Source organism: Perca flavescens, chromosome 7 (genome assembly GCF_004354835.1).
Source record: "Perca flavescens isolate YP-PL-M2 chromosome 7, PFLA_1.0, whole genome shotgun sequence".
Classification (NCBI taxonomy): domain Eukaryota; kingdom Metazoa; phylum Chordata; class Actinopteri; order Perciformes; family Percidae; genus Perca; species Perca flavescens.
In genome coordinates, this window is record NC_041337.1 from 15168529 (window position 1) to 15193290 (window position 24762).

The 24762-nt window shown below is 40.0% G+C and overlaps 1 protein-coding gene across 3 annotated transcripts; it reads left to right on the forward strand.

Moving 5' to 3' along the window:
* Positions 1 to 1999: 1999 nt before the first annotated feature.
* LOC114559118 (sodium- and chloride-dependent taurine transporter) lies at positions 2000 to 21483 on the forward strand. 3 transcript variants are annotated; one of them, XM_028583579.1, is made up of 15 exons: positions 3551 to 4177; positions 4273 to 4399; positions 6175 to 6404; positions 6506 to 6640; positions 9461 to 9695; positions 10239 to 10371; positions 11120 to 11254; positions 13260 to 13363; positions 13501 to 13625; positions 15119 to 15231; positions 16284 to 16421; positions 16858 to 16960; positions 18718 to 18818; positions 18950 to 19120; positions 19684 to 21483. In XM_028583579.1, the coding sequence occupies exons 2-15, from the start codon at positions 4389 to 4391 to the stop codon at positions 19837 to 19839; spliced, it is 1890 nt and encodes a 629-aa protein (XP_028439380.1). In that variant the 5' UTR covers positions 3551 to 4177; positions 4273 to 4388; the 3' UTR covers positions 19840 to 21483. The 3 variants fall into 3 exon arrangements, with proteins under 3 accessions (XP_028439382.1, XP_028439381.1, XP_028439380.1); XM_028583581.1 differs by lacking the exons at positions 3551 to 4177; positions 4273 to 4399 and adding an exon at positions 2000 to 2186; XM_028583580.1 differs by lacking the exons at positions 3551 to 4177; positions 4273 to 4399 and adding an exon at positions 2000 to 2158.
* The last annotated feature ends 3279 nt before the right edge of the window (positions 21484 to 24762 follow it).

A 24762-nucleotide genomic window follows, 5' to 3' on the forward strand; every position in this document is an offset into this window, starting at 1 on the left:
ACATGAAATGTTGCTTCTAAGGCTAATGAGGAAAGGTGCAAGTAAAAGCATACACGGCATAGAAACAAGGAACAGTCTGTTCTTCCCTGTAGCTGGCTTTTAAGTGTGTGTTTTTTCAATAAAATGACACAATGAAATACTTTGCTTCATTTCTGGCGCAATATATAAAAAAACAACACTCCAGAGATTGGTAAATCTCAACATTAGTCAACATGCCTTTACTTCCTGTTTCTGAAACAACAATCAGAACAAATGTATTAGTCACATACAATTATACAGAGTATATGTAGTGAAATGCTTTGTCCACTGTCTCCATGGCTGTGCAATATGTAAATAATAAGGAAATAAATAGAAAAAGAAGAGAAGAAGAAGAAGAAATGTCTAAAGTACATGAGGTGTTTCCAACATGCTTGTGCTCCTGCTACAGTCCTCATTCAGTATCCGGATAGCTTGGGGATAAAAACTTTTCCGCATTCTCTCTGTGTTGGCCCTCAAGCAGCGATAACGTTTCCCAGAGAAGAGGCAGTTTTTGGGGTGACTGGGATCTCTGGTGATTTTCTTTACTCTGGACTTTACTCTTCTGATGTATATTTCCTCTAGGTTTGGTAGTGCACTCCTGTTGGTATGTTCAGCTGTTCTCACTACTCTCTTTAGGGCTTTACGGTCTTGTTGAGTGCTGTTTCCATACCAAGCTGTTATATTCCCAGTAATAATACTTTCAATGGTGGCTCTGTAAAAGTTCTTAAGTAATTGCTGAGTAATAATTACTCTGTTGTTAACAAACAATAAGAAATAAAATGTCTTGTATTGAAAACACTGGACATTTCATCATCTATAGACTATCAACCAGCAACCGGTGGCCTTTCTTTTGATGGGCAAAGGGGTCACTATCATTTTAGTCTATATCCTTGGATTGCTCCGTTGCCGACGGAAATTCTGCAGGATTTCACTCATTTAGGCTGGATATCTGTTGCCTTGGGATTCCTTTGTGTTGGCATTTTAAACTGCGGTCGATTAATGTGGACTATGGTTAACCTTTTCTCAGATCTCTGCAGGGTGAATCCAGACAGCTAGCTAGACTATCTGTCCAATCTAAGTTTTCTGTTGCACGACTCGAACAACTTTTGAAAGTACACATGTTCCACCAAAACAAATTCCTTTCCGCCAAGACGATTGTGATTGGTTTAAAGAAATGTCAATAAACCAGAGCACGTACCTCTCCCATCCCGGAATGTTGTGTGGACTAGCCAGAAGTTCCTCTGCAGCGTGCCGCGGTCTGGCAAAGCGAGACTATCATTTGATTTAATTATGGAGCTTTAATTGAATACTTGATAATGTAGGCCTACTTGCCTTTTCTGAATATATTTCTAAAGAACGGAATAGGAGGATACAAATAACTAAGAAAGAAATAGCCTTACTAAAATTGCCATCCAGCCGTTGCTATGGGGCTGGGGACGATCTGGACCAAAATCACACACTTCAGACCTTTATAAATATCTCAAAAACATTTATAACGGCAAAAGTGATGGCTTACAAGAAAGAAAAACCCTAAAAACATGGTTTAGTGGGTTAACAACATTTAAAAATGCATAGGCTACCAAATAGGATAAAATAAAATAAGCTAGACTTTATTAATCCCACACTGGGGAAATTCCTGGCAATGCAACATTTATTCTTATAAACCATTATTAACCATTGATAAAGCCATTAGTTTCAGCTCATAACAAAGTGGAAACGAAATAATTAGAGTAATTTCGGGAACATTTCGGGTTTACAATTATATTCACCAGCACATCAGACTTCACATTAAACAAACGTGTACTGCCCGCGCTTTTGCACGTCAATGGCACATTTTGCAAGTGAATGTAAATCAATATGTAGGCTGAAAGCCATGAGAACATACCGTAAGTGGTGATTCATTTCTCCAGTTGATACAGTGACAGAGAATCAGGTTAAGCGCGGTCGGAGGGAGGCTGTCGCTTTAAGAAGTTGTTGCATGGAGAAGCTGGTGATTTTCCACTCAAACTGATATTAAACCAAACGCGCACGAGCTCGTAAAAACAATGGCCTCACAGAAAAATAGATGAAATAGTTTCACTTAGCGTTAAAACGTAGGCTACAGAATCAAGGAACAACAGGCTGCTTAGTACGAGGACAGGTATTTCGGCATCTTCTTTACGTATCAAGTCAGTAAATGATGCTTAATGTTTTCATTTTAAAAATAACCCAGCAAGATGGATAGAAAAACTAATCGCTATCTGCTTTGCAGCTGTCTGTTTTTAAGATTTTTTTTTTAAGAACACTAAATGTTGATTATCATTTGTCACCGTATTTTGATGTAACAGGCACGCTAATTAATTGTATTCTCTGATATTACAGACTGATCTTTTTTTCTTTGACATGATGCGGTCCTAATTCCGCTAACAAAAGAAAGAAAGCAGTCCTGGCGTTTTAACCCTGCTTTGAAAAAACATATCAAGCAAATATTGTTTTGGTTTTAAATAAAACCCGGAGCTTTGGCCTTTGAACCCGGTTTCCTGTGTTTATAGCTGATAAGACTGTTCCTCGATTCTCTTAGATCCTTTTTTTTCGAGAGCTGCTGTGATGCCTTCAGGCGCAGCCCGGCTTTACAGTGACGTGTGTGTGTGTGTGTGTGTGTGTGTGAGGGGGAGAGGGGGGGGGGTCTGTTTATTGATGCCAGGTGCACTCTCCACCCTGTCTAGTGTATGATCGATTGACAAGTGTGTCCCTTATACCCCCAATCAGCAGGATAAATCCTTAAGGATTTCTGCACTTTTGTGCAGAAATCTTTTTCTGCAACTGTGGGGGCTGAAAACATTAAACAAGTTGGTGGTTTATTAATATTCACAATAATTTTACTTTCTCAGTTAGTGGTTCAATATTTCAGTGTGAAATGAGTTCATGATGGGAACAAGTTTGTAGCGTTTCCATAGCATTTAAACTGTAAGCATGTTTAAAAATTAATTTACCTTTTTAGACAAATATAGTTTTAATGCTAAATTAGGAGATTGATTGTCTGCTCCTCACTTGCAAGATATCTGATCACCACAATGTTAAAGCTGAAACTCTGATCAAATTTTAGAAGACAAGACCCAATAAAAACAAAATAAAACTGTAGTTTGGAGGTGATAGACTGAATAGTGTATTTGCAATTTTCTAAAATATAGATCCGTGTTGACAGCATGTTGTTATTCAACAATAACTAACTCATTTCCAGAGGCTGTCTGTAAGCTATGCGTAATGAACAAACATCACAAGGGGAACTGTTTGATTTGAAACAGGCTTTCTTTCTGTTGCAAGCCTCTACCTTCAGAATACCAATCCTGTGGTCACACACTCACACAATAGATTAAATGGTGTCTGTCAAAGGTTACGTAACCAAAAATAGTATACAGAGCATGATCCCGACTAAAAAATGATAGATTATGGCATCATGCAAAGCGGGAGGTGTCAGAGGTGTGTGTGTGTGTGTGTGTGTGTGTGTGTGTGTTTGTGCGTGTGCGCGTGTGTGTGTGTGTGTGTGTGTGTGTGGTTTAAACGACAGCTTGTCATCAGCTTTACAAATCCTGCAGAGGAATTTATCAGTTTTTAATTGACTCTTGCATACCAGCATTTGTCCAGCCATTGTGAGCTCTGAGCTGAGCAGTGAATGGTATCTAAACAGACTCATTGACGAGCAGAGAGAGACACTTTACCTTATTAGGAGTTGTTATAAGCTGATACTGTACTCGTTTACATTTCACAGATAACAAACCACTTGTCATGAAAGAATGGAGGGCCAGTGATTCTAAATGTTCTGCATACCAAGAATTAGCACAGCATACACTTGAATAAAAATAGTTTTCACACAAAGATGTTTGGGAGTGGCGTGGTGATGTTATGAGGAGCTTGTTATGAAACTGTGCTTCATACTTTAGTGCTGTTTGAGTGTGCAACAGTAAATAGAAAAAAAAACACTAAAACTCTGAATGCTGCCTTCAGTTCATCCATTTGTTCAAGATCATAATTCTAGGCCAACCCCCCAGGTTTGGACCAGCCTCTGACTTGTCCGCTGTGTCTTCAACATGAATAAGTGTGTGTGTGTGTGTGTGTGTGTGTGAGAAACACTTATCCCTCACCACTTGGCTGTGTGTATGTTTGTGGGCAGGGAGTTGTGGTAAGTGGAAATTTACAGTCTCCCATGTTGGTACCTGAGTTGTCTGTCACAGCGAGGCTGCGTCCAATCTCCACTTTGGATTTAATTGTCTTTAGCCAAGGGGCGGGCCCTGCTGTCAGCTCAACTTCTTGTGAGCCGTGTTGGCATAAAGGCATTCAGTACAGAGGAATGGTGACAGCTGAGAGAGAGGACTCTATACATAGTCGCAGCCATGAAGGAAATGTAAGTTTTCTAAACTTTTTCAGGGTCTGCATGTGTTAAGTCAAAATGTTCTGCATGAATGGACTTATAATACAAAGGGGTGTAATGCTTTGGTGGATATTGTAGGAGTATATTTGTGTGTTAAAGGGTTAGATGAATAGAGAAAGAGCTGCAAATACATTTTAGTGTTGTCTTGTGTGATTCATGTTGACATCAATGAGGATTTAGGCAGTAATAATATGCTGTTTTAAAAAAAAAAAAAAAGTTTAAGGAATTTGTAGTCAAGTATGTCTGGTTTAAATCCCTAGGACAGTTTATCTTAAGTCTTATCTGGCAGGCAGACTGCTTCCTAACACCATGCAGGCAGGTGAAAGCATACGCTAAGCAGATGAGGGGAAAAGGGGGGAAAAGAGATAAAGAGAGAGAGAGAAACAGGATGAGAAACAGAGTGGGTAAGAATGGATCCAGTTATGTAAGGAGGTTTGAGAATGGAAAGCTGTTCAAGTTGACTTGTCATGCATAACAGGAAGAGAGAAATCCTATAAAATGATGGGATGCAGTGTGCACAGACGGGGGGATGGAGGAGTTATTGTTCAAGCGTTGATTAAGTGAAGAGACAGTTCTCATTAGGAATATGAAAGGTTGTAATTACGTTTTTAATGTGGTTGTTGCTAGAAGTACCCATTTCTAAGAGGGGACATGCTGTCCATTTTTAAATGTCCCACAGTTTCCCACTTGTCCCACAAGCTTTAAACTTGTCTGTACAACTTGTTTTTTATCGAAGCTTTCAACAAATATGCAGTCTTTATTTGATGTTGCCCTGTTTTTTCTCCTAAAATAAGAGGAAACTTTTCTCACTAGTTTTAAAATTAATCTCATATATTACAATGAATTATATCTTTCTCATTGTCCCCCTTATTGTTCTTTTTTATATGTCAGCTTGGAGCTTAAATCCCATTCAGTCTTGGCATGTCTGGCACAGTTATTCCTGTCCTATTAGGGTTTCTTTTCTCCTCTTGGGCTCATGGGAAATAGAATACTTCTGTCTTTCTTGGAAAGGTACTTTACAGTGTAAATACCCAAGTGTTCTTTATATCATCTTGAGAGCAGCCAGGGTTTTGGGAATGCAGAGGGATATCTTCTCTAAATTTAGATTACGGAGGAGCAACTTGTTGCTGATACGGTAACATAAAAGAAAGAAAAGAGAAAACTTTACTTCAGGGCCAGGTGAGGTCTTTAAAGCGTGTATTGTATCCAAACATTCCCTTCCTTTTCCTCCAGTGACAATGTGCCCCCCTCCGAGCAGCAAAATACTCCCTGAGACTTAGAGGAAAGTTGGAAAACAAACAGCTACGTGAAAAGCTAATCAGAATGTGAAGGTGCACGTACTGTTGCCAAGGTGCTTGTCTTTCAGTGTGGGTGATATTTTAGCTATACAATTTGCAGCATGCATGTGAAATATAGATGTTTTTTTGTCTACAGATTGATTGAGAAAGCTAAAGAAACATAGTGAATATTCTTTGTTAATTGTTGGAATCTCGCTGCCTGTTTCAATCAGCTACTCAAACATTTCCCTAGTTTGAATGACCTCCGTGCATCAGCTGTTCAGATTAGCAAGATTAGCAAAATAGTACCATATAGCTTGTATTTAGTGGTTACACAGCACGCCGTAACTCAGACGACAGCATTAGCTCCTTAATGCTCCACCCTCTGTGTCTTTTCATGATCATCCCTGTCTCTCTCTCTCCTTGTATATCTACATCTTATGTTTCCCTTTTCTTTTTTGCTGTCCACAGCATGGCACAAAAAGAGAAGTTCCAATGCTTAAAGGATTTTCACAAGGACACCCTGAAACCTTCACCGGGGAAGAGTCCAGGCACGCGGCCTGAGGACGAGGCTGAAGGCAAGGCTCCTCAGAGAGAGAAGTGGGCCAGTAAGCTTGACTTTGTCCTCTCTGTAGCTGGAGGCTTCGTTGGATTAGGAAACGTCTGGCGCTTCCCTTACCTTTGTTATAAAAATGGCGGAGGTAGGAAAAAGAAACACAACATATTTGGGTTAAGCCAAAAAATCATAGGTGGGTGGTGATCGTTGCTAGAAAATGTCTTACTTCCTGTATCCATTACCCAGGTGCATTTCTCATCCCTTACTTCATCTTCCTGTTTGGGGGTGGCCTGCCTGTGTTCTTCCTGGAGGTCGCACTGGGCCAGTACACCTCTGAAGGAGGGATCACCTGCTGGGCCAAGCTCTGCCCCATCTTCACTGGTCAGTCCAAGCAAATAAGATGCAGCATGGTTTCAGGTCCCTAGGCTGCTTTGTGTTATGTAAACGACATTACACAGCATAGTAAAGCAGGAATATTGAGAGTACTGAACATTTAGTATCATGGAGAATGAATGATATAAGTATTGTCACGGCACAACCACAACCCTGGGAAAACGTGATACTATCGTCACTTGTCTAGGAGCTTCCAAGAGTTGGCTGCTCGTGGATGTGAATCTACAGAGCTGAACACTAGGTTGCCAAGTTACAGGTAAAATGAGTAGGCCCACAGTACCTGTCGTCGCTGCTCCGGCACCGCTTCGTCATTCGACCAGGATTCTCCTTTGTGACACTCAGAAGCACGTGTCTTTCTACCTGAACTCTGACCCCAGCTTCTTCTTCTTCTTCTTCTTCTTCTTCTTCTTCTTCTTCTTCTTCTTCTCCTTCTTTGTAAACTCCGCCAGTCTCTCCTACCTCAGCCTGGCAACCAATAGGAAGATTGTTCTGTGATATTCATTTACGCAAACATAAATACACATATACAAACACCCCACACCAAATACTGGGTTAGGGTGACCTCTAGCTCACCTGGTAGAGTGTGCGCCCCATGTAGGCTGACTCCTTGTCAGCGGACCATGTTAGAATCCGACCTGCGGCCCTTTGCTTCATGTCATCCCTTCTCTCTCTTCCCCCTTTGCTATCTGTCTAAACTATCAAATAAAGAAAAAGCCCCAACAAAATAATCAAAAAATAATTAAATAACATACTGGGTCAAAATGAATCTAGTTTGGGTCAATCTTGCACTGACCCAGTACCCATGAGCATAAAAACCACTGAGTCACCCATCACACCCCAAGAAATCCAGTTTAGTGTTATTTAGTGTATATTATTTTCATTGGGTTATTCTGCCACACCAGTAGGTGGTTATTTTGACCCAGTAACAATGTCATATTTACATTTCTGTTGGGTCATAAATGAAACCAAAAACTGTATGTTTTCATTAACTTTAGATAAAACAAGCTTTTTACAGTTTATTGTTTTGCCTTAAAACATATTACACTACATTCAAAACTGCAAAGGACAACATGTGACGTGTAAGTATAAAAAAAAAAGACATAAGAGTTTATTCTACACACATTTAAAAAACATTTAGGAGGACATCTACCCCCAACTTTTAAAGAAACTTTTTTTAAACAGTCAGGTGTATACTATTGTAAATGGAGAAGAAGCAGCAGATACGTCATTCAAATTGTTTTTATGTCTTTGACATTAAATAGTCCAAACAATGTTCCCCGGTCTGGGAAGTTTTGCAAATCTCTCTCACTTAAATGCAATATTTACCTTTTTTATTATTCTGTCTGCTTTGGAAAACAACCCAATAGAAAGACCCAAAGCCCACATACCCTGAAACTGGGTCAGTAACTTGACTCAGTAACTGATTTTTTTTTTTGTGTGCACATGCTTGAAGGCGCTCCAAAACATAAAGTCATCCTTGGATTGAATGTTTTGTGTGTATAACGGATTGATTGCCATGGAAACAGACTTGCAAAAGAAACCCTAAGTTGCATAGCAATGGTCTCATGCAGCAGGTCTGTATTTTTTTGTTGACAGTGTGGAGCCACTTGTTTTGTCTTAGCTTATAAGATGTTATAAATACTGTAGGTCTTCTGTGACGGTGTTGTCAGGGTCGGGTTCTCTCAGAGGTCTCTTGACCTGAGATCACCAATAACATACTGATACTTTAAGACACTCAAGGGCCTCTTATTGCTTCTTGGTGCGGCCCTCTACCTTTGAGTGACAGCGTTGGACAAGCACTGAGGTACCACACCTTCAGCAGCTGCCGTGACACCCTTACTCATGATCACACACGGGACATGACATGAAAAGAGAGGAAGCTGTGCTTCACCGGATCTCTAGCAGCTGCTGATGGTCTCCGCTATCACTCCCTTGCCCTCATGTGTTTTTATCACACAGTGAAATTCATGGCTTTACTCCAGCACTCATTGGAGTGCACATAAACATACGCGCACACACACACACACACCTGTCACAGCATTGACTTGTCTGTCAGTTTACATTTGGTATGTGGAAACGAGGCATTGGGGGCGACAGAGATGGTGAGTTTAAAAATACTCTTGAGCAGTGGAAGAGTACCGCGGATTTCTGTGTCCAGGTTCGTGGCAAAGTCATCTTAAAATAGTGTTTAAACACTAAGGACATAACAACACTAGATAGTTGAGTCAAGCTTTCCTCTCTTTAGGTTCATAAAGAGTTTGTTGTTATTCATAGCGGGCTTTTAAAGTCTTCATTTAAGTTACTTACCTCCAGGCTAAAAATCTGTGTTTTGCTGCCCTCTCTGGCTGAAAGTTGCAACTCTGACCACAGACCAGACTGACCAAGATAAACTACTGAAGGCCAGAAAAAATGATTTTCAACTGCTGTAACTGTTTTAATCACTATTTGTTTTTTATAACAATGAATCTGCAGTTCTAATTGGCTCTAAAGGAGCTTTACAGCTAATTGTTTTTGAATTATGTCTGGCTCACATGATCACATTTTCGATCACAACAAGCACCTTTTTTAAGGGATAAAGCTCTTAAAACCCACTGACAGACAAAGTCAGGGTCTAGCTGGGGAACATAGTGGAGCAGCTAAAAAGGCAGATATTTCACTCCGGACTTAGTGGAGTGATTATTGGACTTTCATTCCTCAGGTGACCAGAAACCTAACAAAGGCTTAATAATAAAATACATTGAAATCACAACTCTGTCTTGGATTATATCTTGAGCTGAAAATCTGCTCTTCTTTCCTCCCTCTCTCCAGGTATTGGCTATGCCTCTGTCGTGATCGTATCTCTACTAAACATCTATTACATTGTGATCTTGGCCTGGGGACTCTACTACCTGTTTCAATGCTTTCAGCCAGAGCTCCCCTGGTCAAAATGCAACCAGCCTTGGAACACCGAATACTGTATAGAGGACACAGTCCGCAAGAACAAGACCCTATGGCTAGCAGCCAACATGACCAACTTTACCTCCCCTGTCACTGAGTTCTGGGAGTGAGTATTTACTGATAGCCTGCCTAACACACACACACACACACACACACACACACACAGACAGTCACATGAATATACTAAAGTAACACTGCCTCTTTATCGTTCTTGCGTAAATGTGTTTAAACAGGCACAATTCTTACAAAACGCACAGTTTACTTTAATTCTGCCAGTTTATATCTATCTTAACTTTATTTGTACAGCACCTTTCACACGTTAAAAGCAGCTCTTCAAAGTTTGACTTAAGTTTTTTCATGCTCATTTGCTTTTTTACATGTTTAAATTTGATGACAATTCATCTAAATTACAAGTGTTTATGCAGCATTAGACACCTAAATGTTTAAGCCTCAAAGCTTTTCTATGTAGTCTCATCTCACCATTTTAGTGTATGCAGGCTCTGGACATGCCAGAGTAAAGGCCAAGTCATGTGTCCGTTTGATTTCCACTTTTATTGTACCTGTCATTGTCTTGAGTACAAGATAACCTCTTCTATTTCAAGTCCCACAACTGCCCTTAACCTGTTCTGTGCCTCTGTATCCTCTGCAGACGCAACGTTCTGAGCATCTCCACTGGGATTGAGGACGTAGGGCCCCTGAAGTGGGACCTGGCCCTGTGTCTCCTAGCAGTGTGGGTTGTCTGCTTCTTCTGCATCTGGAAGGGAGTCAAGACCACTGGGAAAGTGAGTGCTGGAGGCTTAGGCATATCCTGTACTTATTTTGTTGCCTGGATGCTGTTAGACCTTTATTCTCCCCCCCCCTCCCGACAAGTCAGTGACAAAAAACTGTTGCTCAGAGAAAAGCCACATGCTAGGAAAGCAGTTAATTTGGTTGACTTAGAGACACAAGTCTCTGCGCTGTCCTGGAAGTTTCTTGTTGGCCAGACTCTCTGTCGGCTGTAAGCAGTTGACTGCCGCACCTTAGCCCTTTCTTTGTTTCTGTTAGCGGGACATAAACTGAGCCACAGCCAACAGGAGGAGCTCTGTGAGGAAAATTATTAACTCTATTAAGGACTTCCTGTGGGTTAATTTCCATGTATAATGCACGATCCATTGTTGGGATTAGTGTGCATTAAAATGTTCACCCTTAATCTTTAACCAGATAGCAATTCAGAAAGTGAGAAGCCATTATGCTGTGTAGTGTATAGTGTAGTAGTGTATGCTCTATTAGGCATGCACTCCATCTTAAACCCTCTTTGTGACTTCTGTAGGCAGTATGCATCACTGTTCCCAGACCTTACCTAATTTTTCTCTGTTCAAATATTGGGAAATTAGAGGAACAATGCATCTTTTGTCCTGCATTTGAATTTTTTTTTTTTTTCGAAATTAGAACTTATCAAAGGAAATTGTGTTTATCCCATTATATCTCAACGGTAATACGTCTATAACTGTTGCTCAGTATTTTGGCTAATAATTCCTTGTCCTGTCCTAGGTGGTGTACATAACAGCAACTTTCCCATTTGTGATGCTGATTGTACTGCTGGTGCGTGGAGTGACCCTGCCTGGGGCATCTGAAGGGATCAAATTCTACCTTTACCCTAACCTGACCCGCCTACAAGACCCAGAGGTAGGATCTTCTCCTCTTTTTCTGTAATAGTTTGCTACTTTAACTACCGCCCTTCATATCTTTCACATTTCTGTGTCCAGTTTTTAAAGGAATAGTTTGACATTTTAGGAAACACACTTATTTAGGAAACACACTTATTTGCTTCCTTGCTGAGAGTTATATGAGAAGATTCCTACCACTCTCATGTCTGAGGTTCATTACAAATATTTGTTTTGCTTTATGCGATTTACGTTGGACGGTGATGGCATTTTGCTATGAGTCGCTCATCATCTCGTGCCGACTCTTCTAACTTCCTGCTAACCCTGCTAGCCTGGCCGCTTGAGGTTTTCAATTGTAAACATCAGAGTTAACACCGAGGAAAAGGTGAAGATGGCTATTGGCTATGACCTATGGCTACGATCCCGACTACGTGGACAAGAAGACCATCTCTGCATCCATCTCCATCTCTGCATCAGAGGTGGAACAGAGGCAAGCAAGGTGGAAGTGAACACCGACAACCTGGTGACGCTTTTTCTGTGTGCCAATCTGGCAGCCACATTTGGTTTTATGATGAATCATGCACAAGTTGAAGGAGCTAATGGGATAACATTTCCCTGGAATTGTACCTTGCACAATTTCATATGTCAAATAAAAATGGATTGATTGTCTGTACGCTAAATATGAAACTAGAGCTAGCAGCTGGTTAGCTTAGTATAAAAACTGGAAACGGCTTGCTTGGCTCTGTCCAAAATCCACCTACCAGCACCTCTATAATGTGTTAATTTGTGATTAGGATTGGGCATCGTTTGGATTTTAATGATTCTGATTCCAATTCTTCCATTCCATTCCAGTTCTTCTCGATTCCGATTCTTTGAGGGGTGGAATTGAAACGGCTCACATGCTTATTATTTCACAAATAAGAAGAAAGTTTTATTTTGATTCAGTGGTGGTTTGCAGTTTTACCAGACTTTTTCAACGTAAAATAAAACCACGCCAGAGCGCCGCTTACTGTGCTCCATGGCTGCAACACAACAAGCGCCAGGCCGCTACAGAAACCAAAACTTGTGCATGTTAAATTTGGAATCCATGATCAGATTTGAAACCAAATCCGCCAAACGATTCCAATAAAGAAACTATTCCACTGGAATCGTAATTTTTGAACCGATTGCAAGTAGGAATCGGTTCTCGATGCCCAACCCTATTTGTGATGTTGAGTGTTTGCATACTAGCGCTGGTATTCACAATGATATTCAACCGGTCACTGGCTCAGTCTGTCATACCCACTTACTTCAAGAAGTCCACCATCATTCCTGTGCCCAAGAAAACCAGCCTGCCTGTATGACTACCGCCCAGTGGCGCTTACCTCTGTAGTGATGAAAATGCTTTAAATGACTTACATCTGCTCCCCACTACCCAGCCCAGTGGACCCATTAGTTTGTCTACTGTCCCAACCAATCAACAGAAAACGCCATAGCACACATCATCCACACCAGCCTATCTCACCTGAAAAAGAAAGGAAGCTATGTTCCCCTGACTACAGTTCAGCATTTAACACCAGAGTTTTCTCCCGGCGAGGGTTGGCGGACAAACTTCTTCCACCCTCATCCTTAATACCAGAGCACCCCAAAGCTGTGTTTTGAATCCCCTGCCGTACTCCCTGTACACACACGACTTTCGACTCCCAACACACAATCTGATCACAGATAACAATGAGAAGGCCTACCTGAAAGAAGACAAGGACCTGACCCACTGGTGTCAGGACACACAAGTTGAAGGAGCTGATGGGATTAGATTTCACTGAAATTGAACCATGTACATTACAATTTGTCATGTGACAAATAAAAAAAACGGATTGACAAATCAAACCAAAAACATAACCTCCTTGGCGGAGGTAATAACATTTTTGCCTTCTCGGTGTGAACAAACACTTTATACTGTTTATTAGCTGAAAACACATTTCACAACAGGTTGACCTCATCTGTTCTGGAAAACACTGTGAAATTCAACTCTTCCTCTGTCTCCTCAGGTGTGGATTGATGCCGGGACCCAGATTTTCTTCTCTTACGCCATTTGCCTGGGAGCCATGACGTCACTCGGGAGCTACAACAAATACAAATACAACTGCTACAGGTGAGTTGTGTTTCCGCTGGGGAAGGTGGGGGGGAGAGACTGTAGTAGTGACAGCAACTCGTGTCAGAGACAAGAAAATGGGAACTTCGGTTCCGTCTGTGTTGATTAACAACCTCCATGACATATGTGTGACATAGGGACTGTTTGCTGCTGGGAGGCCTCAACAGCGGTACCAGTTTTGTGTCTGGCTTCGCAATATTTTCCGTCCTGGGCTTCATGGCACAAGAACAAGGGGTGGACATTGCCGATGTGGCAGAGTCAGGTACGAGGGTCAAGGTGATGGCAGCAGTGATGGTGGGCGCTGTTGCCAAACACAAAAAGACAATTGGAAAGTTATCAAAAATAAATGAGGGAGAAATAGTAATTCAAGTAGTTTAGTCAAGTCTCTGAAACGATGATGCTGAAATGTAGAGGTATCGGCAATTGCACACTCCTTGAATAAAAGCCTCAAAGAAACAGAATTGTTACTTCAGTGTGAAATCTGTTTTTTCTGAGAACAGATTACATGGCATTGGTGCTGTATGTTTTAGCTACACACTGAACTGCGGTGTCAAAGAGCTCCTCATCGTAACTACAAGTGTTCAATGGCACCAGGTGTCCTCACGTCCCACATTCAACTTGCTCATGTCATTTACTAGCTTTGAATCTTTTTGACCAGGGGACATTGCTAAGAAGATTGGCACCATACTGTATATTGTGCACTGGCAACCAGAGGTGATATTTCTGACCAGCAGCACTGCATTGTTAGCCCAGTTCTGTTAACAAGCTGTGGATCTCCTGAGGTGGAAGCCACTGTTTCTGTTTCTGCCTTTCTTTATACTCTATGTGGATTTTGAAGGAGATGCATCTTCTTTCAGCATGCTCGCTCTGTTCAGTTTAAGATTAAACTCTTGCTTTCTTTAAGACTCCAACTTGAATATAATCATGTGAAATCAAACTATAATTGTAAAGCAATGACCGCAAGTCTGTGATGGTGTGTTAGCGTGTAGATACAAGATATTCCTTCATATATGAAGATACAGAACCAAAATTCATAAAGTAAAGCATTTGTAGAAATAACTTGCATTTTGCTCAACTGTTTAAATGAGTAACTAGTTTATGTGATTGCTGACTTTGTACCCCATGCTCTTACTATATCCTGTTGATATGGTTCATGGCTTGGCTACAATCCTCATCTGCTTTGTTTAGATTCAATTCCTCTTTATTGTCATGGCACACAGTAAGTACCAAAAATGCAGATTAGTATTTTATAGCATTTTCATATTAGTTATATGTGATATATACCAAACAATAAGCAAAAGTAAAGCAGCTGTAATATGTACAGTATAAACAGAACCTAATGAATAATATGTGCAATGAATGGTCTGGGTATGTGTATATACATTATAGGCAGTTAAGTCATATGTACAGTGTAAAGAGACAATATTTACAGTTGAATATGGTTGTTGATCTTCCAAGTTAACACATACAGGACACTAGAGCATGAAAAAACATTTTATTTCCTTATAGACACTTAACACATAGAGACAACAAAGAATAAACACTCAATCCCATTAACTTCACCCAATGTCTTTCAGTTGTTGGGACACATTAGATAATATAGATGATTGGCAGTCCCATACCCGGCTCAGCCTCTCTAGCTCAATCTTTCCATTATTTTTCCAATCCCGAACTGTCGTCCAAGCTGAAATCAGATAGAAATATTAATTCTGTTCTCCGCTCCTTCTCCCCATTCCCACTATGTTCTCCCTCCAGGTCCTGGCTTGGCCTTCATCGCCTACCCTAAAGCTGTGTCCATGATGCCGCTGCCAACCCTCTGGGCCATCCTCTTCTTTATCATGCTGCTGCTTCTGGGCCTCGACAGCCAGGTCAGTATTTTCACAATCACTGTGGTGTCAAGCCATATACAGAATTGTTTGCTGATGAAATGCCTGTTAATTCACACAGACACCTTCCAGGTCCCATGGGTTAGTTGGCTTCTGCCAGCCACAATGTGTAAAACCCTTTTAGTGTCTCTCTGATCCACATCTCACGTCTCCAAGGTATCAGATTACTGACAGACAAGAAAAGCAGCTTGTTCCCACAAAGGCATTTTACTATCACGACCACACTGTGAAGATTATAGTCCTTTTAATGCCCTGTAATTTCACAAATTACGATTTTAGAAGTTGATAGATGTTAAATGCAAAACATTTAGTTGGTAGAAGCCATTATAATAGCTTGCATGCAAGCCATCTAGCTTTGATAGGAGCAGACAAGATAATCTAAGTAGACAACACAAGTGTGCACAAGAGGGATTGGCCGACCATATCACCTTTCCTGCCTCCAAGTGTAATTCTACTCCTGTGCTAACTCAGTCCTGCACATGGCCAGCTACTTATCTCCCGCAATTGCAAGATCAGGCCGATGCTCTAAATTTGAATACGTGTCAATACTCATGCGGCTATTTCCAAAGAAATGTTGCCAGTTACAGTGTGTGTGGGTGCATTTCTTGACCATAAATTTCATGCAGATTTGTAGTCCTGAATGCTATATATTGTTAACATCGCTCACACATACATGCCACTGTTATGTAAGGAGTTTTTGTTTGGTTATTCGTGTAACAAAGAAGCATGTTCTTCATAAATAGGAACAATTTCATAATTTTGTTATGACATTATGAGGCAATGCGGAGACACAGGGGAGCAAGAGAGAGACGGAGACAGTGATTCACTGTTGTTTTGTTTTTGTTGTGTCTTGGTAGCAACAAACCAGTGCTGCAGAGAGGAGCCCTGTTTAAATTCTCATTACTGCTTAACAAAGACAGCTCTCATTCTCTAATCACTGGTTTGTAGAGGAAAAACAAGAGCTGCATGCACACATAAAGACACATATTTTTTTTTTTCCCCTGAGTTCTCAATAGTTGGTTTTGTCCCCACAGTTTGTTGAAGTGGAAGGACAGATCACCTCTATTGTGGATCTATATCCGGCCATCCTCAGGAAGGGTTACCGACGGGAGATCTTTATAGCTGTGATGTGTTTCATGAGCTATCTCTTGGGACTTGCCATGGTAACGAAAGTAAGTTCACTAACCGTCACTTCATTGGAGCCTCTGCACTCTTACTTCTACTGCTTATCCTGTTTAGAGAAGGAAAAGAGAGTCTGTGTGTTCGGATCAACGGCAGAGATAACGCCACAGACTTTCCACTTGCCTGTTGGCTGCCTCATTGTTAGGACCAAATATGGCTTCCTACCACATTCACCACTCGCATCCTGTGTCTGAATTCGGAATGCCGTTTTCCGTTTAGCAGTTAACTGTGCTTCAATGGTGTCTCAGCACCTGTTGAACTCTGCCTCTATTGGTAGGGTGCCAGCATTCTTGTATGCCACTTACTACCCCCCCCCCACACACACACACACTCTCTCTGCTTTAATATCCCCTTCTATCTCTTTGATATTGTTCCACACACATCAGAGAGGTAATTAATGTGGCTTTCCTTTTTTTCTTCATCCAGGGTGGCATGTATGTGTTTCAACTCTTTGACTACTATGCAGCCAGTGGTGTGTGCCTTTTGTGGGTTGCATTCTTTGAATGCATTGCTGTAGCCTGGGTTTATGGTAAGTGGAAATGACTCTATGTGATAGCTGTTATCGTGTGTTTTTCAAAGTAATGGTCCTGAAGAGTTGAGGGGAAAAAAGCAGAAACGATCTTGTTGGTGGTAAACAAAGGTGTCCTTGTGGTTCCTCCCATGGCAGTAGTAAATAACTTTAACTGCATGCAGAGGCGTAGTGAGAGGGGGTGGGAATAGTGCTGGTCCCCTGCTAGATTGTGATTGGCTATCCAGGGTTTCATCCCACCAGATTGCATCCTCCATTATCAATGAAAGAAGATTTAAACTAATAAAAAAGAAAAGAAATTGGAATGAAAGCAATGCAGCATCTTCCTATACTAAACCCTATTATTGTGAAGCCATCTGATTCTGTTAATTACAATAAAAAATGCATCTGCCAAACCAATATACGTATACTTTTGTGACTGTGAGGCTAAGAATATTTCCCCAAATAACTCAGGTTAAGGGGCTCACAACAACCCCAATATTTAATATCTCTTTCCTCTCTCTCCTACCTTACTCCTGTTTCGAACTGGTCTCCATCCAGCTGGTCTCAATCCATCCATTATACAAGGGGTTAAGTTCAGTCAATTGTCCCTTAAGGACTGCTTGGTACAATGTTGCGTAAATTGCGGGCTAAAGTGCAAGTTGCCTAACTGCACAATGATTTCTAATAAGAAAGCTTCTTTAACTTTCTTTAGCTGTAATTGTTGCTTATCTAGTCATCAAAATGTAATGTAATTTAAAAACATAACATTTTAGGGGCTTTAACAGATTAACAAATTTAAGAAAGAAGGATCTCTCCTACATAAGTAAAAATTAAGTTTGAAACCAGTATCCTAGACTTTTGAAAGCTGTTTTATTATTTTACATATAGTTGTATAATTTTTTACAATAGATGCTATTGTAGCAGCATCACAAAGGACCTTACTAGCTGCTGCGCTTTGCATTCATCTGTAGTCCCTTTGTCCCTATGTTAAAAAGGAACTAAAAACAGAAAAAAAGAACCTATTGTTAACATGTACATAGTAACATAACAACAGACATCAGGCCCATGTACAGCAAAGCACACACACCACACTAAGCAATGCAATAAAACACAGTTTACCACAATAAACACCTAGGAAGGATACATGATGACCTAGTTAGTTAGCTACGGTATACCTGACAAAGCTTAGACTGTTTATACTGTATACAGTTTGTGGTACATGACCCAGCAGAAATATATATATTTGGCAGTTTAGGGCAGACAACAAGAGATAAGGGGCCATAAACATGCCCATTACCAAATGAAGGTCAATCTGCGATAACTTGTCTCGCATTGCCAGACCTTCCTCCACAGTGCTTCGGAGGAGGGTTTGGCTAGCCCACACAGCATTCCGGGATGGGAGAGAAACGTGCTCTGGTTTATTGGCATTTCTTTAAACCAATCACAATCGTCTTGGGTGGCGCTATGTGCTACACAGAGCAACGGCGCATCTGCAATACAGCCTCGGGAAGGAAGTTGTTTGGGTGAAACGTGTACGTTCAAAGGTTGTTTTTAGTCAGAATTTCCGGCAGCACCTGAACAATCACGGAAGTGGAACGTCTCGTGGATATAGACTATGCAATAACAAACAATAAAACGTGAACAGTACAGACTAATGATATCTATGTACTATATTAATTAACTTTGCACACACACACACACACACACACACACACACACACACACGCACGCACGCTATTACTCATGTTATTCTTTGTTCTCTTTGTGTTGGAAAGGAGTTGATAATTTCTATGATGCTGTTGAGGATATGATTGGCTACAGACCAAACCCGTGGATGAAATGGAGCTGGACCATAATCACTCCTGTCCTCTGCATGGTGAGAAATAAGTGCCAGCTTTTGGAGTGATACTTTATTCTGTTGGACGAGATATTGTTGATGACATGTTGATAGTTAAACTTTGAATGTCATAGAGGTGTACTAAAAGAAGAATGTTGTTTGTTTTCCAGGGCTGCTTTGTCTTCTCCCTGGTCAAGTACAAGCCCTTGACCTATAACAAGGTATATGAGTACCCAGACTGGGCCATCGGTCTGGGCTGGTTAATGGCCCTGTCCTCCATGATCTGTATTCCCATGGTGATGGTCATCAAGATCTTACAGTCTGAGGGATCCCTGATCGAGGTGAGCTCAATCCTTTAGTGCTTTTAAAGGAATAGTTTGAAATGTTTAGAATTTTTTTTTTATATAAAAAACTTATGAAACCATATTGTCAAACCTACAGCTGATAGTGGTCAGCCGGCAGTAAGCATGCTAGCAGATTAGCGCGCAAGTGGTAGTGCTAGCTAGGCCACCCTTGTTGGTCACTTGACTGTCGCTTGTAGGTCATCACGGTCCATCGACAATCTCCTCCTGTTGTTACAACGAGGTTGCCAGGCAACCAGGCTAGCCATTTCACCTTGCTTTCAGTCCTTATGCTAAACTAAGCTAACGTCTCCTGGCTGTAGCTTTATATTTAGCATACATAACAGTGGTGTCAATCTTCTCATTTCAACTCTTGGCAAGAAAGTGAATAAGCATGTTCCCCCAAAATGTCACAACATTTCAAATTAACTTGGCTTGAATTTTATTTATACATGCAGGAATACAGATGTTTGCCATTTTCAATTTGATAGTTGTCATGTTGAGCCTCAAACTGCCCCAGTTTGTGATGATCATTAGCCTAATCTCTCATCTCCTTCCCTCAGAGGATCAAAGCAGTGGCAGCCCCAGCGAAGTCAGGCGTGAGCTCTCGCCCAAAAGAGTACAACTTGAAGGGCAGCGAGTTGACACAGCCCCTGGACCCAAACGGGAACAATGGCTTGATCAAGCCCACCCACACCATTGTAGAAACAACGATGTGAGCACTCTCTGTGAGAGGAAAAAGATTAATGTGCTTTCTGTGTTATTATCATGTTTGCTAACTTTGATAATGGTAGGTTTGCATCGTCCATTATATTCACATTAGAGATATTCTGGTTTGATTTATATGAAGAGGGTTATATATATTATTGTTGTAATGTTTTATTCTCTTGTAATTTTTATTTTTTACTATATTGATATCATTGATGTTACATTTGTTGTTGCAGTAGTTGGCACTGATCTCAGTTTAGGCAATATTTTGAGATAGAAAATATTCATGTTGTATGTTTACTACATTTCTGTTGATTCCAGAGACAAGATGAGAAATTTGCTTTTTTGGTGTAATAGAAGGAAAGATTATATTCTCACTTAACATAAATTCAGTAAACTAACAAGTAATTAACCACACATAGAAAACTAAACATCTTCACATGATTGCGGAAGTCTAGTTGCTCAAGCTAACCTCTAATTTTGTTGTTGTTGTTGTTGTTGTTGTTGTTGTTCATCCCTCCAGTTAAAATGAATGTACCTCGCTAGCAACAGAAGTGAGCCACCCACGTCTCTCAGAGTACACACATTTTAAGTGTCAATATGCAGTGTATAGAGTTAATCTTGCTTTAAGTCCTTTAAATTACAAGCTGAACAAGGCCTTGGCCAAATACTGTGAGAAATGCATTCATAAGAAGATCCATCCATCCTCAAAAACAGAATGAGATTAAAAAAAAAAAAAGAACAGCTTAGGAAGAGGAAATAAGGAGAAAAGGGAAGTGGCATTTTTAGAGTATTTGTACACAGCCTGTGTGACTACTATAGTCAGTCCCAGTGCATTTATTTAAACCTCTTTTTGCACTTTATATATGTCTTTTCACCTTTTTTGTAGTATTTGTTTTTATTGTTGCAAGGTATTTGGAGTTGCATTTGCAACACATTTCAGGAAGAAATATTTTGAGCTTCTAACTTTTTTGATATTGTAAACTTTGATATACAGTATCTAGTTGACTTCTTGCTAAGATGATGACAAAATAGAATAGATATACAACATCAAATATCTTTAGAAGGATCTGTGAGAACATCACTTTAAACTAAAAAAAATTACTTTTTTCTAAACATCCTGACAACTTTCTCCATTGTGCTCATTACAGAAGCAGACATTCTCTGCAGAACTACCACTGGATTCTAGTTTTTAATGTTTGGTGTAGGCATTTGTATTGTAGAATTTGAATTGTTTGTAAATCACATATGCCTTTTGTAACAATTTTATACTGTACATCCTATGAACACCATCACTGATAAATTAATTTGACTGAAAACTTAAAAAAAAAAAAAAAAGTTTTCTAAATATTGATTACATTGTGAGCCAGGATTACATTTTTCAGTGTGCAATATTCACTGAAGCAATGGCATTCTCTGCTTACTCAAAATGCACCATCAAATTTAGAATAATGTTCAATAATCCATCAAATTGCACAGTTGGATACAAAATCTAAAGCATGTGCATGAGCCACAACAATACCGTGCTGCTTTGTCTGTTAAAATCTTGGAGATTCAAGTGTACCAAAGTATTTTTGTCTCACAGTTGTCCCCTTTTGAGATGCACATTGCATCATTTCTATATAGATTACAAATAAACATATTTTTTCTTTGGATTTTGTCTCAAGAATTTTTTTATTCTCTAAATATGAACATCTCTTAAGCATTTATAGATCATCATTCCTGCAAAATGGAGAAATGTCCACCTCACATTTAAATGTTGAGGCTGAAATTGTTAGGTGACATGATTGACGTGTAAAAAACTATAATACAGCCCATGATTGACAGTGTCATTTCTTGTATGAACTAGGTACCAATAACATACTAGTTTCTACTGGTACTCGACCTTTGTAGGTACAGGAGAAGAAAATAAGACATGGGGAACAAAGGAGTAACAATTGGCCTATGCAGTGAGCTAGAGTTTAACCTCTGCTCAAGTCCCCTGCTGTCTGGCTGTGCTGTACCTACATTTAAGTACCAGTAGGAACCACTAACTATTTTATTGGTACCTGAATCATACAGCTAAATCACACTGCACAAGTGGGCTGTAAAGTGTTTTATTCTCACCATAAAAGTCAAGACTGCATATTGGAAGAGTTGCTTGGTAAAAGGAGATCAGCACAGCACCGCACAGATGATTAAGCGACTGCATTTCAGCACAATATCATATTATCTGTCTTCATATAAATACAAGCCCTGACGCTAATCTAGATATAATTACAGTTCTTAACTTTCAGATGACTTAACTACAAGCACTTCGTATGTGTGTGCACAGCCTCTAGTCACTGGTTTAGAGAAGGCTGTTGGGTATGATTTAACACACTAATCAAACACTGCTAAGTAAGTATTGTTTTTATTCATGTGATCATCTACTTAGCTGCCCCCCTTCTAACCTTCATCAATACTGTTTATTTTGAGTAAGTGTTACTTATACAAATCACAATACCTTTTGATTCCACCCCTGCTATATTTATTTAAAAGTCCTCCACAGAGCAGATAACACAGATTCTACCCTTAGTGAGTTTCCACCTGGTTGTAAAATTTGTCCTGAGTGATCCAATCACAAGTGGAAAGCTCTGAGACGCACTCCTACCTTTCACCACTCTCTGTGATGAATCACAGAGAGTGGTGATCAATCTAAGACTCCCCAGCAGGTGGGAACTGTATTGCCATCTCTCCCACGGCCCAAGGATGGCACTTGCTTATATGGGCATGTCTCTGGTGCCCCACTGTCCGGTTGAAGCTGAGGCACTGAACTCCCGAAGATTTTAATTCATGTCACCTGGATGATCAACATGAGTGCCTGTGTGCATGAGGAAGCAAGGTCTTCAAATTCTTCATGGAAATGGGACAGCACATGGTGAAATCATGATACCTAGGCTTGCAGATGCATTTCTGTGAAGAGTCAAGTGAGAGGCTCATATTTAATATATATTATATTTATTTAGTGTTTGAAGCTCACTTTCTGAACATGAACATATTTGTAAACAAATCTGGTGAGAATTGTCTTACGCATGCCTTCATAGAACAAATAAGACACCACATTTGTTCCCAGTATATTTTTAAGAATTTTGGCTTTAAACAAGGGTGGACAGTTGGACTCTGTCTGGGCCCATTTGTTGACGAGCACCACTGTCAACCACACTGGACAGGTGTCCAAAACTGATTTGCATTTGTTCCAGTTTAATTGACATCCAGCATAGCAAGTATTTTATAATTTCCTGTTAGTAATTAAATGGTAAAGAATGTTTTTCTTGGTATATTAACAGCTAAACAGGATATTGTAGTAAGTATAAGTACATACAGTATAGGATTAGTATGGATTTTAGACACAGTTTAAAAGGGGAATTTCTGTGTTTTTCAACCTGGACCCAATTTTCACATGCATTTGTGTGCAAGTGACTATGTGAACAAAAAAACTTCAAAATTGGTCCAGAATTGAGCTGCAACTAACTGGCAGCCACTAACCAAGCTGCAACATTATTCTATGGGGCAAATGCACACCATCAATGAACGTCCACTAAAAGTGCTGTTTTTGCCACCGACAGGTTCCGATTATTATTATTGTCTGATTACATTATGGAAATATGGAGAATTAGCTCTTATTCTGCCATATGTAGGTTTGTAACTTACTGATGCCAGGTCAACACAGTAACTTAAGATAATAACATTAACTTTCCTCCACTCTGTCTGCAGCTCTCCGCTCTTGGAACAGCATTTTTCAAGAAAGTGTGCTTTGGTAAAGTGCAGGTGATATGATGGGAATGTCATTAGTTTTGCAGGTATCTGGTCATAAACCAAAGTATTGGACAAATATAAATGTTGACATAATATGCTGCTAGATGAAAAGTCAGGGCATGCCGAAGTTGTTATAATTCATCTTGAGTGAAGACATGAATATCTGACCCAAATTTTACAGCAATCCATCAAGTAGCTGAGACATTTTGGCTGGTTGACACACTTTTGGGTCAGTGTGCGCAATCTAGTTGGGGAAATTAAACATACTGTTGAGAAATCAGATCCAAATCAACTATGGTTTCATGAACTTTATTCTTGTAAAAAGAAATATGTTTTAGTTAATAAATTAAATAACAAAAATAAAATCATATCCAATAAATCTTTCCATTTCCTTTGAAACGATTCCAGACGTATTCAGGGAGGATGCGGAAATTAACGAATGAGCAGCCACATTCAGTATCATAGCTTACAGAAAGATAATATACTGTATGTGCATATACTGTAAATAAAAATAAAGCACTACATACCCATGATACATTGTACAGCAAAATAAAAGATACAATACAATAAATTAATATAAAACCTTAAAAATAGGCCTCTGTATACAACATTTAATGCAAGACATGTCTGAAATCAGATTTCAAAAAAGTTAACGCCCCAAGGATGAATCAGTCTGCTCTAAACGGGACAGTGCAACTATCTCACAACATCTTCATATCAGCCAACACATGAAACGACCATTTATTTCCAGAGAGGCAGCTGGATCAGCAGGTCAAATTTGTTACACAAAAGCTTTATAAAAACACGTAGTCATGATAAAAAAGGGGGACCCTGTCACAAAGATCCTGCAAACATCCTGTTGGAGCAAACCGAGATGAATCAATACGGTTTTATTATAAGGAAGAGGTACTTGCATGACAAACCCAATGCATACCTTACATGCTTATAGATATCGGTAGGAAACAGCTACTGCAGAGGAGAACATCAATCCAGTCAGTTGAATGAAAACAACAAAATCATTCATCATCACTGACAATTGCAAAGGCATTTGATCCTCCTGTTTGGGAAAGGATGTAATTCACTTAAAGCAACACTATGTAACTTTCCCTCTTCGGGCCCCCTACAGGTTGTCTCATTGGAACTACAGCTGCGCGAGC